Source organism: Octopus bimaculoides, chromosome 3 (assembly GCF_001194135.2).
Source record: "Octopus bimaculoides isolate UCB-OBI-ISO-001 chromosome 3, ASM119413v2, whole genome shotgun sequence".
NCBI classification, from domain to species: Eukaryota; Metazoa; Mollusca; class Cephalopoda; order Octopoda; family Octopodidae; genus Octopus; species Octopus bimaculoides.
The window spans coordinates 87295074-87308182 of NC_068983.1; the positions used below are offsets into that span (position 1 = coordinate 87295074).

The following is a 13109-nucleotide window of genomic DNA, read 5'->3' on the forward strand; positions in this document are numbered from 1 at the left end:
GCTGTAGAATCCATGTCAAAAATGAAATATCTTGAGTGAGGCATGGTTTTTCAACCCATCCAAGAGGGAAGTAATACTGATTCAATTTGCATTAACTCATCTAACCCCTGCCAGCTGACTTAAAAAAATAATGAGGATAATGAATTTAATGTGCAGTGGTGTGGAAAACGTTTGAAACAAACAAACAAGAATTTGAATTATCAAATATTTTGTTCTTTATTGAAAATTATTTGGATAAATGTTTAAAGGTTTCGTAGGAAATGATAACTATTCACTTAATCCAGTGTTGACATTTAAACTCTTTGATTTGTTAGTGTACATTAAATACAGGTTATAAAAAAACAATGACTTGTATAGTTTATTAACTAATTCTTTTGGTCAATACTTTATCTTTTCCATCAAAGAAAACAGTAGAAAACTTAAAGAAAGGAGACACTAAGGTACACAGAAGTAAATCAATAACTTTTGAAGAAGTTGTAATGCAAGTTTCCTGTAGCCATTTATCCAATAACATTTGCTGTTTTATGCACCATTTCCTGGGCACTGTTCCATGTCTTAATCACTTCAAGTATGTGGAATGGTCTGAGCATTGAGACACTTCACACTAGTGTACAAATTTTTCAGTGTTCTTTAGTGTGGAAATTTCTATTCTTTTCATAAGTTAGATATAGAGGTGGGGGTGTTAGTTTTTAGCTGTGTGTGTATGCATATTACCAAACCATTCAAAACAGTTCAGCTTTTTTGTTTTTACTCAAATTATTGTTATTTAAAGCAGAACTTTTGGTCATTTAGTTGATCTAAATGTTGATATTTTATTCTTCAGTTTGTTGTTTCTGATAGCATTTTAGTTGTAATTTCCCAAAGACATGTAGGCTGAACAAAATTATTATCTACTAAATTAACAAGTTGGTAGTTCTCATGGAAATAGTCTATCAGTTTGTATGACTTTGAACTGGGGTCATACAAGTCACGCCAGTTCGTTCTCCATAAACTGAATGCTTCTTCCTAAAAAAGAAAAATTAAATTGTTTTCAATATAGTGATTAAAAAACAATTAACTATAGTAAAAATATAACGATTTCTTTATATGTGTTTCTCTGGCTTAGGACATGGCAATATTTTGGTGGGATATGGGATGTAAGTTATGTAACAAGTGAATATAACTTCTTTTGTGGGGTAGTGTCAAAATGGGGTGTTAACTGCTAGAGTAAGAATAGGATAGTTAAAGTTCAGAGAGCTTTTACCTCTGTTGGCAACCAAATGTGTTTCTCTCCAAGTGAAAGGTAAATTGTATGATGCATGTGTACAAACTTCGATGTTGCATAGTAGTGAGATGAGGGCCCTGAATGTGAAGGCAGAAGAGGAATAAAGTTGGTATGCTCCACTGGCTGGGTGACAGAGCATTGGTGTATTGAGAGAGAAGTTGGGCATCAAAGGAACTAGATGCAGTGTGCAGGAGAGGAGACTGCTAGTTTGACTATGTGATGGATGGGGATGGTTGCATAAAGAAGTGCTGATCGCTTTAAGTGGAGGGAAATTGTGAAGAGGGGAAACGACTCAGGAAAACTTGGGGTGGATTATTGAAGGCCAATCTGAAAACACTGAACCTTAAGGAGATGACAGAGGAGCAAGATATGTGGTGCATTGCTGTACTTGAGAAGACTCGCCCACCACAACAAAATAGAGATCCTTAAACCAAGCAACACATAAAAAGTGTTGGTGCCATGTTAAAAGTACACTATGTGGAGTGATTGACATTAAAAAAGATATCCAACTGTAGAAACATGGCCTTGCCAGAGTTCCTGTCAAGCCATCTAACACATGCTAGTATGGAAAACGAATGATAAATGTTGATGATGATTACGGTTAGTTGACAATCGGTTCTTTTATTTTAGTTGTCCTGTACAATTGTCCAAACAATATATAAGTATCTAAGTTTGCAAAATTCCAGCCCAACATTGTTAGCTGTTAAAAGTATATGAACAGAAAATAATCATCATTTACCATCCCTATTTCATGCTGGCATGGGCTGGGTGGTTTGGCAGAATCCAACAGATCAGAGGACTGTTGAGCTCCAATCGTTTTTATGGATGGATGCTTTTCCTAATGCCAGCCACTTTATAAAGTGTATTGCATGCTTATAAAGAGAAATCTGATAATTTTTTGAAGAAGTTTAAATGAAATAATAAATCAGGGTAATGTTTTAGCATGCTATTTCATAATATTGACTTCTCACATTGGACAAAACCATAAATTTTGGATAAAGTATAGCCAATTATGTTGACCCAGTACTTGACAGCTACTTTATTTTATCCATTCTATGAAAAGCAAATTCAACTGGCAGGATTTGAACTTAGAGAATTAATACTGTCAGGTGTTTTGGTTGACACTGCTCTGTGTTATTTCATAATATTGAAAATACAAAATTGGCTCATCAGTTTAGATTGGCCAGTCTTGTGACATCTTGAAATATAGCTAGAAAGGAGAAGGACTATATGAAATAAGCAATTCTGAAAGTTTGTTTATAAAAATTTTTAAAATGGCAGGGTTCTGAATTAAGAAAAGGCAGGTTCAATATACAGTATTTCACCACATTCAAACCCATTGATACATAGACATAATTTTTTCGCTCATAGTCCAACTGGATAAATATAAAAGAAGTTCTGATCAGACATTTTACAGAATACTCATTCATTAGAAAATGGTTTTGCTTAACTTACTTTCCAAATTTTGAAAGCAATAGGATCAACAACAGTGGGCTGGATTATTTCCATTCCTGGAAATACTCCCCATGTAACAGCTATTGGTTGAGTTTCATCACAGTTGGTATAATCCATATCACCCTGGGACATACAAAAGATCAGTTTATACACTGAATTAGAGAAATACATAATAGTTCAGTTAGATTATTGAAGTGTTTAAGTTCAGTTGCTAAAATGAGTAAAGAATCTAACATTTTGGTTCCTTGTCCTTTCTCTCGAGAAGTAAAGAACAGAGATAGAGGGGAAAGTAGTATTGTTGCTTTAACTGCATCAATATTCTTGGAGTCCAGTTTTTATCCAGTGAAGTTATTATTTTGCAAGCATTCAATTTGACTGTGATAAACACAGAGCCTATACACCATAAGTTTTCATTTAAACCAATTGATCACAGTAAGCATGAAATGACCTTTCAAGTATAGTGCTGAAATTCACTTCAAATCCACTGCAGGTGTCTTGTTATATATTTCTGAATTTAATTTTAGGTGCCCATCACCATCAATTGCCAGGAATAGATACATGAATCAGTTGGAATTATTTCTTGAAATAGGGCAGAGTCTAGAAAGAGATCTAGTTCTAATCCATTTTATATTATAAAACCAAACTTAACCACTGTCATTTAAAAGTTCAATAGGATCTGAGAGACATTTGCTTTGTAAAAATTATTCACAGCTTATGGGCCTGCCTTGTCACGAATGTGAAGAGTATTTTGTATCCATTTTGCAGGACATATCTCCATAAAATACTTATTACTTGAATTAATGTAAATATTAATTATTCTAAAATATTTTCTGACAATTTCAAAAAGGTAATTAATAAATCGAAAACTTACCTGACTGTTCCCAATATGATAATTGACCTGAGGATAGTTAACTAAGAGTTTCTTCAAAACTTCGACATTTTCTTTTGAAGTGAAAAACTCAAGATAGGCCTTTAAGATATGGAAAAAAAGAAAGAAAAAAAGTTCTTTTTTTTGCAAAGGAAATATTCAAGAAAGATTTTATGCATGGTAGATCAATATATTCCTTTTAATATGTGAAACTAATACTGAGATTAATTAATTTGAACTAATACTGAGATTAATTTTCCACTTGTGCTAGCATGGGTAGTATATTTGATGATGATTTGCAAATACTGGATATTTTCTTTATTACTTTAAAAAAAATTGGCAGAACTTCTGGTCTTCTAATGCTCACTTGCATTGAATGTTTCAAATGTTCAGACAGGTCTAGTTAGAATGCTTGTTAGCAGGAGGAGATAGGGACAGGGAGAGAATTTATTTTTGCTAGACTGCAGATTTAAAAATCATTCTTTCTTTAGTCATGTTATTGCCAGTTGGTTGAGTCATTTGCTTGATTTTTCCTTATTAGAGGTATCCATCAATGGGTGGTCAGATATATTAACTACTAATGATCTAACCAGTGAGAACAATCTTTTGTTTCCACTTACAGTTGTGGAGTAAACTTAACCCTTCAATTTAACAAACCATGCCAGTCATGTCTAGGTTCCCAATCTCTACACAAACTTCAAAGAACCTTGTTATAAGCCAACCAGAGAACCTCTAAGTGGTCACTCGAACTGCCAGATATAACCATCAAATCTACCTTAAATTATATCCTGTTATTTAAAAAAAAGATAAGTTGCAGGTAATCATACACAATAATGACTAAAACAAGCTAAAAATACTCAAAATGGACCACTAAGATATGCTATGAGCAAGGTTTGCTGCTATGGCAAACTTTACTGAATATTTTTCTACATGTAGTTGTGTGAGCAAGAAAGGAATGAATGAACAGAGACAATGTAGGAAAGATGGGACTATACTCTTGTGGGAACGAAGCAACCTCACTAGTGCAGCTGCTGTTGACAGCTCATATTGCCATTGGTTAAATATTTTTGATCACATGTAAAGATTTTAAGCTTTGATATTAATTATAACCAATCTGTGATGGTCAAAAAAGAGCAAAGAAAAGTTCTGAAAATTTGGTTCATTCAACACATTGTTTTCTCTCTCCACAAGCATTAGATCTCCAACAAAGAACTCTATTGGGTCATGTTTGGATGTAGTTCAAGCTACCATTTTTCATCCAATGGAATAGCCACTTTTCGTGCAGTCATGCAATTCTTCAGTTCTTTCATGTTTAATATATATAGTAACTGGCGGTGCCCCAGTATGGCCACAGCTCATGAGCTGAAACTAGATAAAATGAAAAAATGATAGTCTGGATTTCTCGTTTACATACAGATTATCACCTTTGTGGTAGGGTTCTATGCCCCACTACAAACCCATAATAAAACAATTCTCTCACATTTGCATCTCACTCACTCTGTCTTTTTGTTGGTATGAGAAGAATGCTTTCACTCTTGAAGTATCCATGCTTCAATTGGACACATATATTATTGCCTCTCATTCTTTGAGTTAATATACACGAATATAAAGACACATACATGAATATCTTTATGTAATATAACTTTTGTTTATCAATCATTCAAATAGGGTTTTTCTGAACATGTTTCCTATCAATCATTTGTGATTAATAGATATGTTGATGATTAGCACACAATCTGTCTTTACAACCTCAAGTACATACTTAATAAACTCATATCATCAAAACATAGTGGGAAGAAAATAAGTTCTCTAGCACCCATAACATGGATAAAATTTATCCAGACATAATGAAATTGCTGGATACAGTACTCAGGTGCACTACAACTGAAAAAAAAAAAAGAGAGGCATTTGATGTACTGTTGGTGAGTTTCAGGAAGCATGGAAATTTTGTAGGATGTAGTGTCTGAACAGTTAACAACTAATACAGGTAGTTTATTCCATGCTTTAGCAATTCTGAGTGTGAAAAAATGTTTCTGGAAGTCATGGGTGCTGTGTTGTTTTTTGATTTTGTAAGCATGTCCGCAAGTGCTTGACATATGGAATTCTATAAGGTGCCCATGTTTGTTGTTGGAAAGATGGTGGATAATCTTGTGGGTGTCTACCAAGTCAATTGCCAGATGTCTGAGCTTTAATGTGTCCATATTCAGTGAAACAAGACATTCAGAGTATGGTAGATGCCTGATGATGGGTATTTGCTTGGTTGCATGTTTCTGGACAATTTCCAGGAGATTGATATGCTGAGCAAGATAGTCCAGACTGGTGATGCAAACTCTTAGTGTGGATGTACTATAGTCATACACAGTTTTAAATAGATAGCTGGAGAGTGGCTGACAAAAGTCTTACTGAGTGATGTTCAGACACCCTCAGACTTCTTGATTATCTTAGAGATGTGGTTTGTCCAATGCAGATCACTGTTTACAGTATTACTCAGATCACATTCACTAACGGATTTCTTAAGATTGGTGTTGTTGAGGGAGAATGTAAAAGTTGGGTTCTTATGAAGAGTATCCAAGCAAAGAAATCATGCCTAAAAGTAGAACATATACACAAGTCGTGATCCCTTACTCATCAAGGTGAGCAATAGTTTCAAATATGAACCAACTCATACTGTGACCTGTCCAACCCATAACATGGAAAAGCAAATGTAAAATGCTGCTGCTGTTGTTGCTGATAATGATCATGATGATGATGAACAATTACTTCCGAGTGTCCAGGCTCAACTGCAAGAATCTCAGAACATTACCACAGTACCATCTCTTCCATTTAACCCAGACAAACATAAAAAAAGCCACATATACACACAAGCTGCAGCAGCATCAGTAACTAAATTAGCTCCAAACACTGCTGGGATTATTCGTGATGTGTAACATCACAAATAATAAATGCAGAAAAGTAAATAACATCCATATTCTCCTCACCAAGTTCACCAAACTCGTTTCTTTCCTGGCCAGTGGGAGTCAGAGTTTGTTATGAAGAAGACCAGGTCACACCCAGGGGAGTAGAGTTAGTGATTGAAAAAGAGCAGTCAAATCGCCCTGTTTTTGTGAAGATGGTTTTAGAGATATCCAACCTCATAGCGAAGAAATAAGAATTATCAGATCTTCATCTGTTATCTTTCACTTGTTTCAGCCATTAGACTGCAGCCATGCTAGGGTGTCACCCTGAAGGATTTTAGTTGAGCAAATTGATTCCAGTACTTTTTTCTAAAGCCTGGTACTTACTCTATTGGTCTCTTTTGCTGAATTGTTAAGTTATGGCGATGTAAATACATCAACACCAGCTGCCAAGTGGTGGTGGGGGACAAACACAGACACAAACACACACACATACACACAATGGGCTTCTTTCAATTTTCATCAACATAAATCAAGGGTGCAGTAGAAAACACTTGCCCAAGGTGCCACACAGTGAGACTGAACCCAAACCATGTAGTTGGGAAGCAAACTTCTTTCCACATAGCCACACCTGCAAACATTATTTTATCTTCTCAACAGTAACAAGGAGGTGGTGGATTTTATTCGATTTTTCTTTTCATTTTTTTTTTGTGTGAAAGGGATTGGGTTTCTCTTTTTGAGAACCACTGTTCTAAGTGATTGTTCAACATATTTTCTCTCTCTTTAGTTAGGAGAGAAGAGAGTTACAGGACCTCTGTGACTGGTGTGAAGGAGGAAGGTATTCTCAAACCAGAAGTTTGGCTTGAATGTTTGCGATAGAAAAGACTTGTATCATGTGGTGGTAGTGGTGTTACCGGGTGACAAGTTAAGTCTACTTCTACCTGTTATCAGTGGTGGGTATGGTTCCACTAATCCGCTAACAGCTAATTAGCAAAGCTAACTTTTCATTTTAGCAGATTAGCATTTTTGCTAACTTTGGAAAACGTCAGCAGACCAATTAACTTCTGCTAAATTTAGTTCAGCTAACTTTAAGTCTGCTAACAAAATTCATACATTTGTTCTTGTCTGTTGTGGGCATGTCTCAAAGAGTCTGTCAGGCATGCTATTGGCTAACTATGTGTACACATGACAAGACATGACTGGTCAATGCAGCAGCAGCTAGCTGAACAGCGTTGTGTAATTCTGCAGTTTTGAGTTGTGTTCACTTATGATGTTGTCACGTTATAGACAGGCTTACAGTGTCAGCAGCAGCAGTGTATATTATCGGTTTATCAAGTTATTGTTTATTGTTATGGAAGGTGAAGACATTTTTATTCGGCCTATACAAAGAAAGCATGCCAGCCCAGTATTAGCGAGGCAGTTGCCCAAACTGCTGGCAATGACGTCTGTCAGTCTATGGTGGACAAAAAGATTGTAGACATGTTTGTCGACAACATGCTACTGCTGCATGTAGTGGAATCCTCCACCTTGGTCGGCCTGATCAAGATGCTGAACCCCAGCAAGACGTCGATGTCCCACCACACTCCAGGCAGGATGATCTTGGCCAGCCAAAAAACAGTTGGAGGAGTCTCTTACAAGATTTTTATAAATTAAAATTATACAAGGTTGTTAAATTATTATTATGGCGTGTTGTGATGTAAAGGAAGAAAAAGATGGAAGTGAAGAGAGAATTATGGTAGTCTTGCCTGTCGGTCCGGAAAAAGGGTCACTTTCAACATCCACGTGCTGTCTCAATCTCCAAGGTTCACTCCATGTCCATATGCGCTATCTTTCACTGTACAGTCTCACACGTCCGCTCTGATGTGCTGTCCGCTGCCCGACTGGCCCCCTCATGCTTCGCTGATGCTGCATGTCCACTGCAGCACTTCTGGTGGGATCCACAAGCCCCACTTCCGACAGGACATGTCTACTCCTTCACTTCTGATCCTTCGCTACAACACAGCCTGGCTCATAACACCACACGCCTCTCCACCCTGATCTGAAGATCATTCAACCAACCTGCCCACGTCCTCTTCTCAACCCTGACCACATGTCTTAATTTGTCTCGTAATCAGTCAACCAGCGAGGAGGGCACCGCTCCCTCTGTAACTTCAGGACTGGCCTCAGTTCCTGGCATATTACTGCCGGCTTCGTCCTCTTGTCCATTACTGTTGGCCCCATCCTGTCGCAGTGATGATCCTGCGCACATCCAAAACATGTTGTGACATGCCATCTACGGATACACTGTTCCTCGAATTCACAGAGGTTATTGTTCCTTTTCCCCACTGTGATGTGCACCGCGCATTTGGGGGCTTAACCCAGACTTCTCTGACCTGCACAAAGGCATGCTCTTTCTCTTCTGCGGGATGCGGTGATGCAGTACATAGATGCCTCCACTCGTACTTGAATATTGCCCTGTGTGGCCCTGACTCCCCAGCCTGTCCCGTCATGGGCGACATATTATACCGAAAAACGGCCTTGACCGGTGAGATGTGACACCTCTCTGCTATGGTCTTGATGATATGATGATGCCTCTCCACAACCCCATTGCCACTTGGCCAGTAATCCGCTCTGAAGAAACGGCTGACATGCCACTTGTCAAGCATTTCCCCCAGCACCTCCGAGTGAAAGGCAAGCAGCTCATCCACAGGGCCTCGTTCTAGGAATATTTCATTCAATATTCTTGTGATTTAAAGGAAGAAAAAGACGGAAGCGAAGAGAGAGTTACAGTAGTCTTAATTGTCAGTCTGGAAAAAGGGTCACTTTCAATATCCACGGACTGTCTCGATCTCCAAGGTTCACTCCACGTCCACTATCCGTTGCTGTACAGTCTCACACGTCTGCTCTGATGTGCTGTCCGCCACCCGACTAGCCCCTCGTGCTTTGCTGATGCCGCATGTCCACCGTGGCACTTCCAGTGGGATCCGCAGGCTCCACTTCCGACAGGACATGCCTACTCCCTCACTTCCAATCCTTCCTTACAACACAGCCTGGCTCATAACACCACATATACTTCATATTTTCTCAGTTAATGTAATAAAATGTATAATAGCTAATTGAAATAAATGTCATAATATATAATATAAGGTATACATACACACAAACACACACACACATATATATATATATATATATATATATATATATATATATATCACTCATGATTAAGTCTGCACAGCACAGTCAATCTTTAATGAAATAACAAATAAACGAACCTTAAGTTCTGAACTTATGAAATTCCGACCATCATTCCATCCCTCATCTCGGTTATTCATCACCCCCAACGCGTCACCTATCAAGGTAATGTCACAATTTTCAAAAGTTTAATAACGAGGCTTTAAATTATAAGCAGTATTTTTATGAATTTAGAACAGTCTCGTGACAAATGTTAAACTGGTTATAAGATACTATGAAAGAATGTCCTGCCTCTTTCCTATCCGAGAAAAATTGTACAAACCACTTGTTCACAGAAACTATTGCTGCTTGCGTGGAGATGCCGATGAGCGGCTCGTGTTTTTTTTTTTTGTAGGCCTTGATTATATTCTGCATCAGTTTATATATCATGACATTAAATTATTTCCTTGTTGGTTTTAAACTGCTGTTAGCCACCTTGATTATTTTATAATTTTCAGATCGTCATTTTGTGAAATCAGTCACTGATTCCAATGGCATTATCCATAATATTGACAGGAGTGAGTTGGCCTCTACCAACTGCGATGGAGTGACCATTACTGATGAGTATTAATTTCCTAAACGAAATTAACATGCTAATCTAATGCATCTTGCTTAAGAGTCTGGAGGGTTTTCTCCCCTGTCAGTACAAAGAAACCATATGCTTTTGTGGCTAAGGAGTCTACGACTTCTATTTCTAGCAATGCTGATAGTCGCTGCATCCTAAGCTTTTAACTTTACAACTTATGTCTCTTTACAATTTAACATTTTTTAATTACAGATTGCTCAAGGATGTCTCCTGGATGGCGATCGCTGTGGACTGTTGGTCGGCCCACGACAGGTCCTACCTGGGGTTGACGGCACACTGGCTGAACCCCAAAACCCGCACGAGACAACACGCTGTCCTGACCTGCTCTCGGCTCAGAAGACATCACACCTTTGATGTTCTCGCCCAGACCATGGAGGACATCCATCAAAAGTTCCATTTGCAAGACAAGGCAACCAGGACCACGACGGACAACGGTAAAAACTTTGTTAAGGCATTATTTATGTTGTGTTATAAACCCAAACTCGAATATCAAAGTTCAAAAGGTTTTAATCGACTAAAAATACAGCAATCTACAATACAAACAAAGATTGCTAAATTGTAAGCAAAACCAAACTTCAACGCAATAACAGTTTTATGCAGCAAGTTGCTACAGCCTCGACTAACTAAAACCAACACTGAACACGTCCTGCAGCAAACAGAACAGAACTCCGCGCAGTCGCACTGCAGGCATATAACAGCAATCAAGACAATCAAAATCACGTGATCAAAACAAAAATCGCAATACGTTGTTTGGTACAGAAGTTGAACTCTTGCCAGACATTTCTGAGGCTAGTGCCGATGCGGATGTGGAGGACGTGAATCCTAAGGCTGGGAATGTGGACAAAGTTGAGTACATCTCTGTTGATGCCATCCTTGACTAAACCTGCTAGTGCACATGAAGTGCACAGCCCATGCCTTCAACTTGGTAGCTAATGTGGATACCGACAAGGCTCTTGACAGCGCTTCGTTCAAGTCGGCCTAGAGGAAGGCCATGTCTAAGGCGCAGCGGCTGTGGAATCTGCAGAGCCGCAACACGGTGACGGTGCGTTGAAGAGGAGGCTGGTGGTTCCAAAAAGTACCAGATCGAACTCTACTTATGATTCTGTTGTTGTCCTCAACAACCCGCTGGAGAAGAATAGGGGAGCTGTCCACAGGTGATGACACAGCTGAAGCTACAGATCTTTACTGATTCTGATGTCGACTTCCTAATGCCTAATGTTGCCAAGGCAGTGGATAAAATCCAAAGGGTAGACCAGGATTATTTCGGGAGCCTTCTGCCAACTGTAGTGGTTACCGTCATGAAGTTGAAGAAGGCCAAGTTCAAACATCTCTTGAACTGCAGTCCTCTGGTAGACGCGATACTGGCAGGAATCACGAAAAGGTTTGGGATCCTCCTAGAAGACCTGGAGTGCCAACTAACCGCTACCTTCCACCACAAGTTTCGCCTGTTCTGGCTGGAGCAGTCAAGTTAGCAGAGTAACAAACGCCATGGAAACCGTCGTAGCGACAGCCCTAATGGAGACCAATGAAGAGGGCAACAGCACCACCAGCAATGAAGATGAGGAAGATGATTTCTTCAGAAACATCACTCGGCTCCGGAAGAGCATGAACCACAAGGTCACTGAAATCCAAGGCGCAAAACTTGGTGAAGACCTGGTTGGAGGCCATCTCGAAGAGGTCCTGACTGAAGTTGCGTTTTTGAGTGAGAAGGTCTTGATCAACCTGTTCACCAAGTATAACACGGCCATCCGATCCAGTGCTGCAGTCGAGCACCTATTCTCTAGAAGCAAAGATATTTTGAAGGCCTCTCAGATGGAAACTTTGAGAGGCTGATGTTTGTGAAGGGCAACCAGCATCATGTCGAGGTGATGGAGAAGGCTCAGCCAGAGTAGTACACCTTGATCATCATCCGATCTTGGCATGATACACCTTTTTGATTCGTTTAATACTTTTTGTACAGTAAATAAAGTGTATGTTGACTGAAAACTAATGTTTAATTTCATTTGTTCATTTAATTATTTGCGTACACCTTGATCATCATTTGATTTTGGCATGCTATACCTTTCTGGGAAGCTCTATGTCTAAGCTACAACATGAAAATTTCAGCTCTCTAAGTTTGTTTTTAGGGGTTTCAAAGCAAACCGAAACTAAATTTATGATAAAAGATAGTGACCATCATTTAGCGTTAGTTTCCGCTAATTTTTTTTTACCTGTTTAGTGGTTTAGCGTATGCGAAGCTAATTTTTTTTAGTTGGCGGATTAAGTTATCTGTGCTCACCACTGCCTGCTGTCTATAACAGTCAAATCTCCCTCAGACCACAACCAACTGTCTTACGAAGGGGCATATTGGATAATAATGGTTTTGGGTTCCCTAGATTTGGCAAAAAGGTGGGATGATCCAGGCTGGAATATTTTTTTCCCTGTAATTTTATTCGACCAAGGCTGATCTGAGGTTAAACAACAAAAGCTGGGCATATAAATGTAGATCCAGTGAGGAAGTCTCTACACAATTGCCCGAACTACCAAGAAATAACAGCCAAAATATCTCAAATCAGCCTTGTCGTAACAGAAAGATAAACGCATTGGAAAATGAAGTCATAGGTGCACTGTGCCTGGGAAAAGGACTGGATGGTCAAGACTCAGGTACCTTTAAGCAAAGGTCTGCTCGACCAAAAGTAAACTTATTGAGTTATGCAACAGTTGGCATACGAACGAATTAGTGAGGGAACCTGTAAACAGTAATTTTACTTGCTAGAAACAGCAGCCAAAAAACAAAAAAAAAAACAAAAACAAAAAAGCGGAGGACATTGAACAATGTAGTCCCTGATA

At 38.7% G+C, this 13109-nt stretch overlaps 1 protein-coding gene across 3 annotated transcripts in view; it reads right to left on the minus strand.

Annotated features, from left to right (window-relative positions):
• Positions 1–217: 217 nt before the first annotated feature.
• LOC106882151 (methylenetetrahydrofolate reductase (NADPH)) overlaps positions 218–13109 on the minus strand; it is a 79407-nt gene continuing 66515 nt past the window's right edge. For 2 of the 3 annotated variants that reach the window (XM_052966266.1, XM_052966267.1), the window contains 3 exons: positions 3591–3689; positions 2720–2842; positions 218–1005 (listed from right to left, as the gene is read on the minus strand). In XM_052966266.1, the coding sequence (XP_052822226.1) occupies positions 820–1005; positions 2720–2842; positions 3591–3689 (408 nt within the window). In that variant the 3' untranslated portion in view covers positions 218–819. Of the gene's footprint in view, positions 1006–2719; positions 2843–3590; positions 3690–13109 lie in introns of those variants that run through there. The other variant, XR_008263690.1, reaches the window with a different exon arrangement.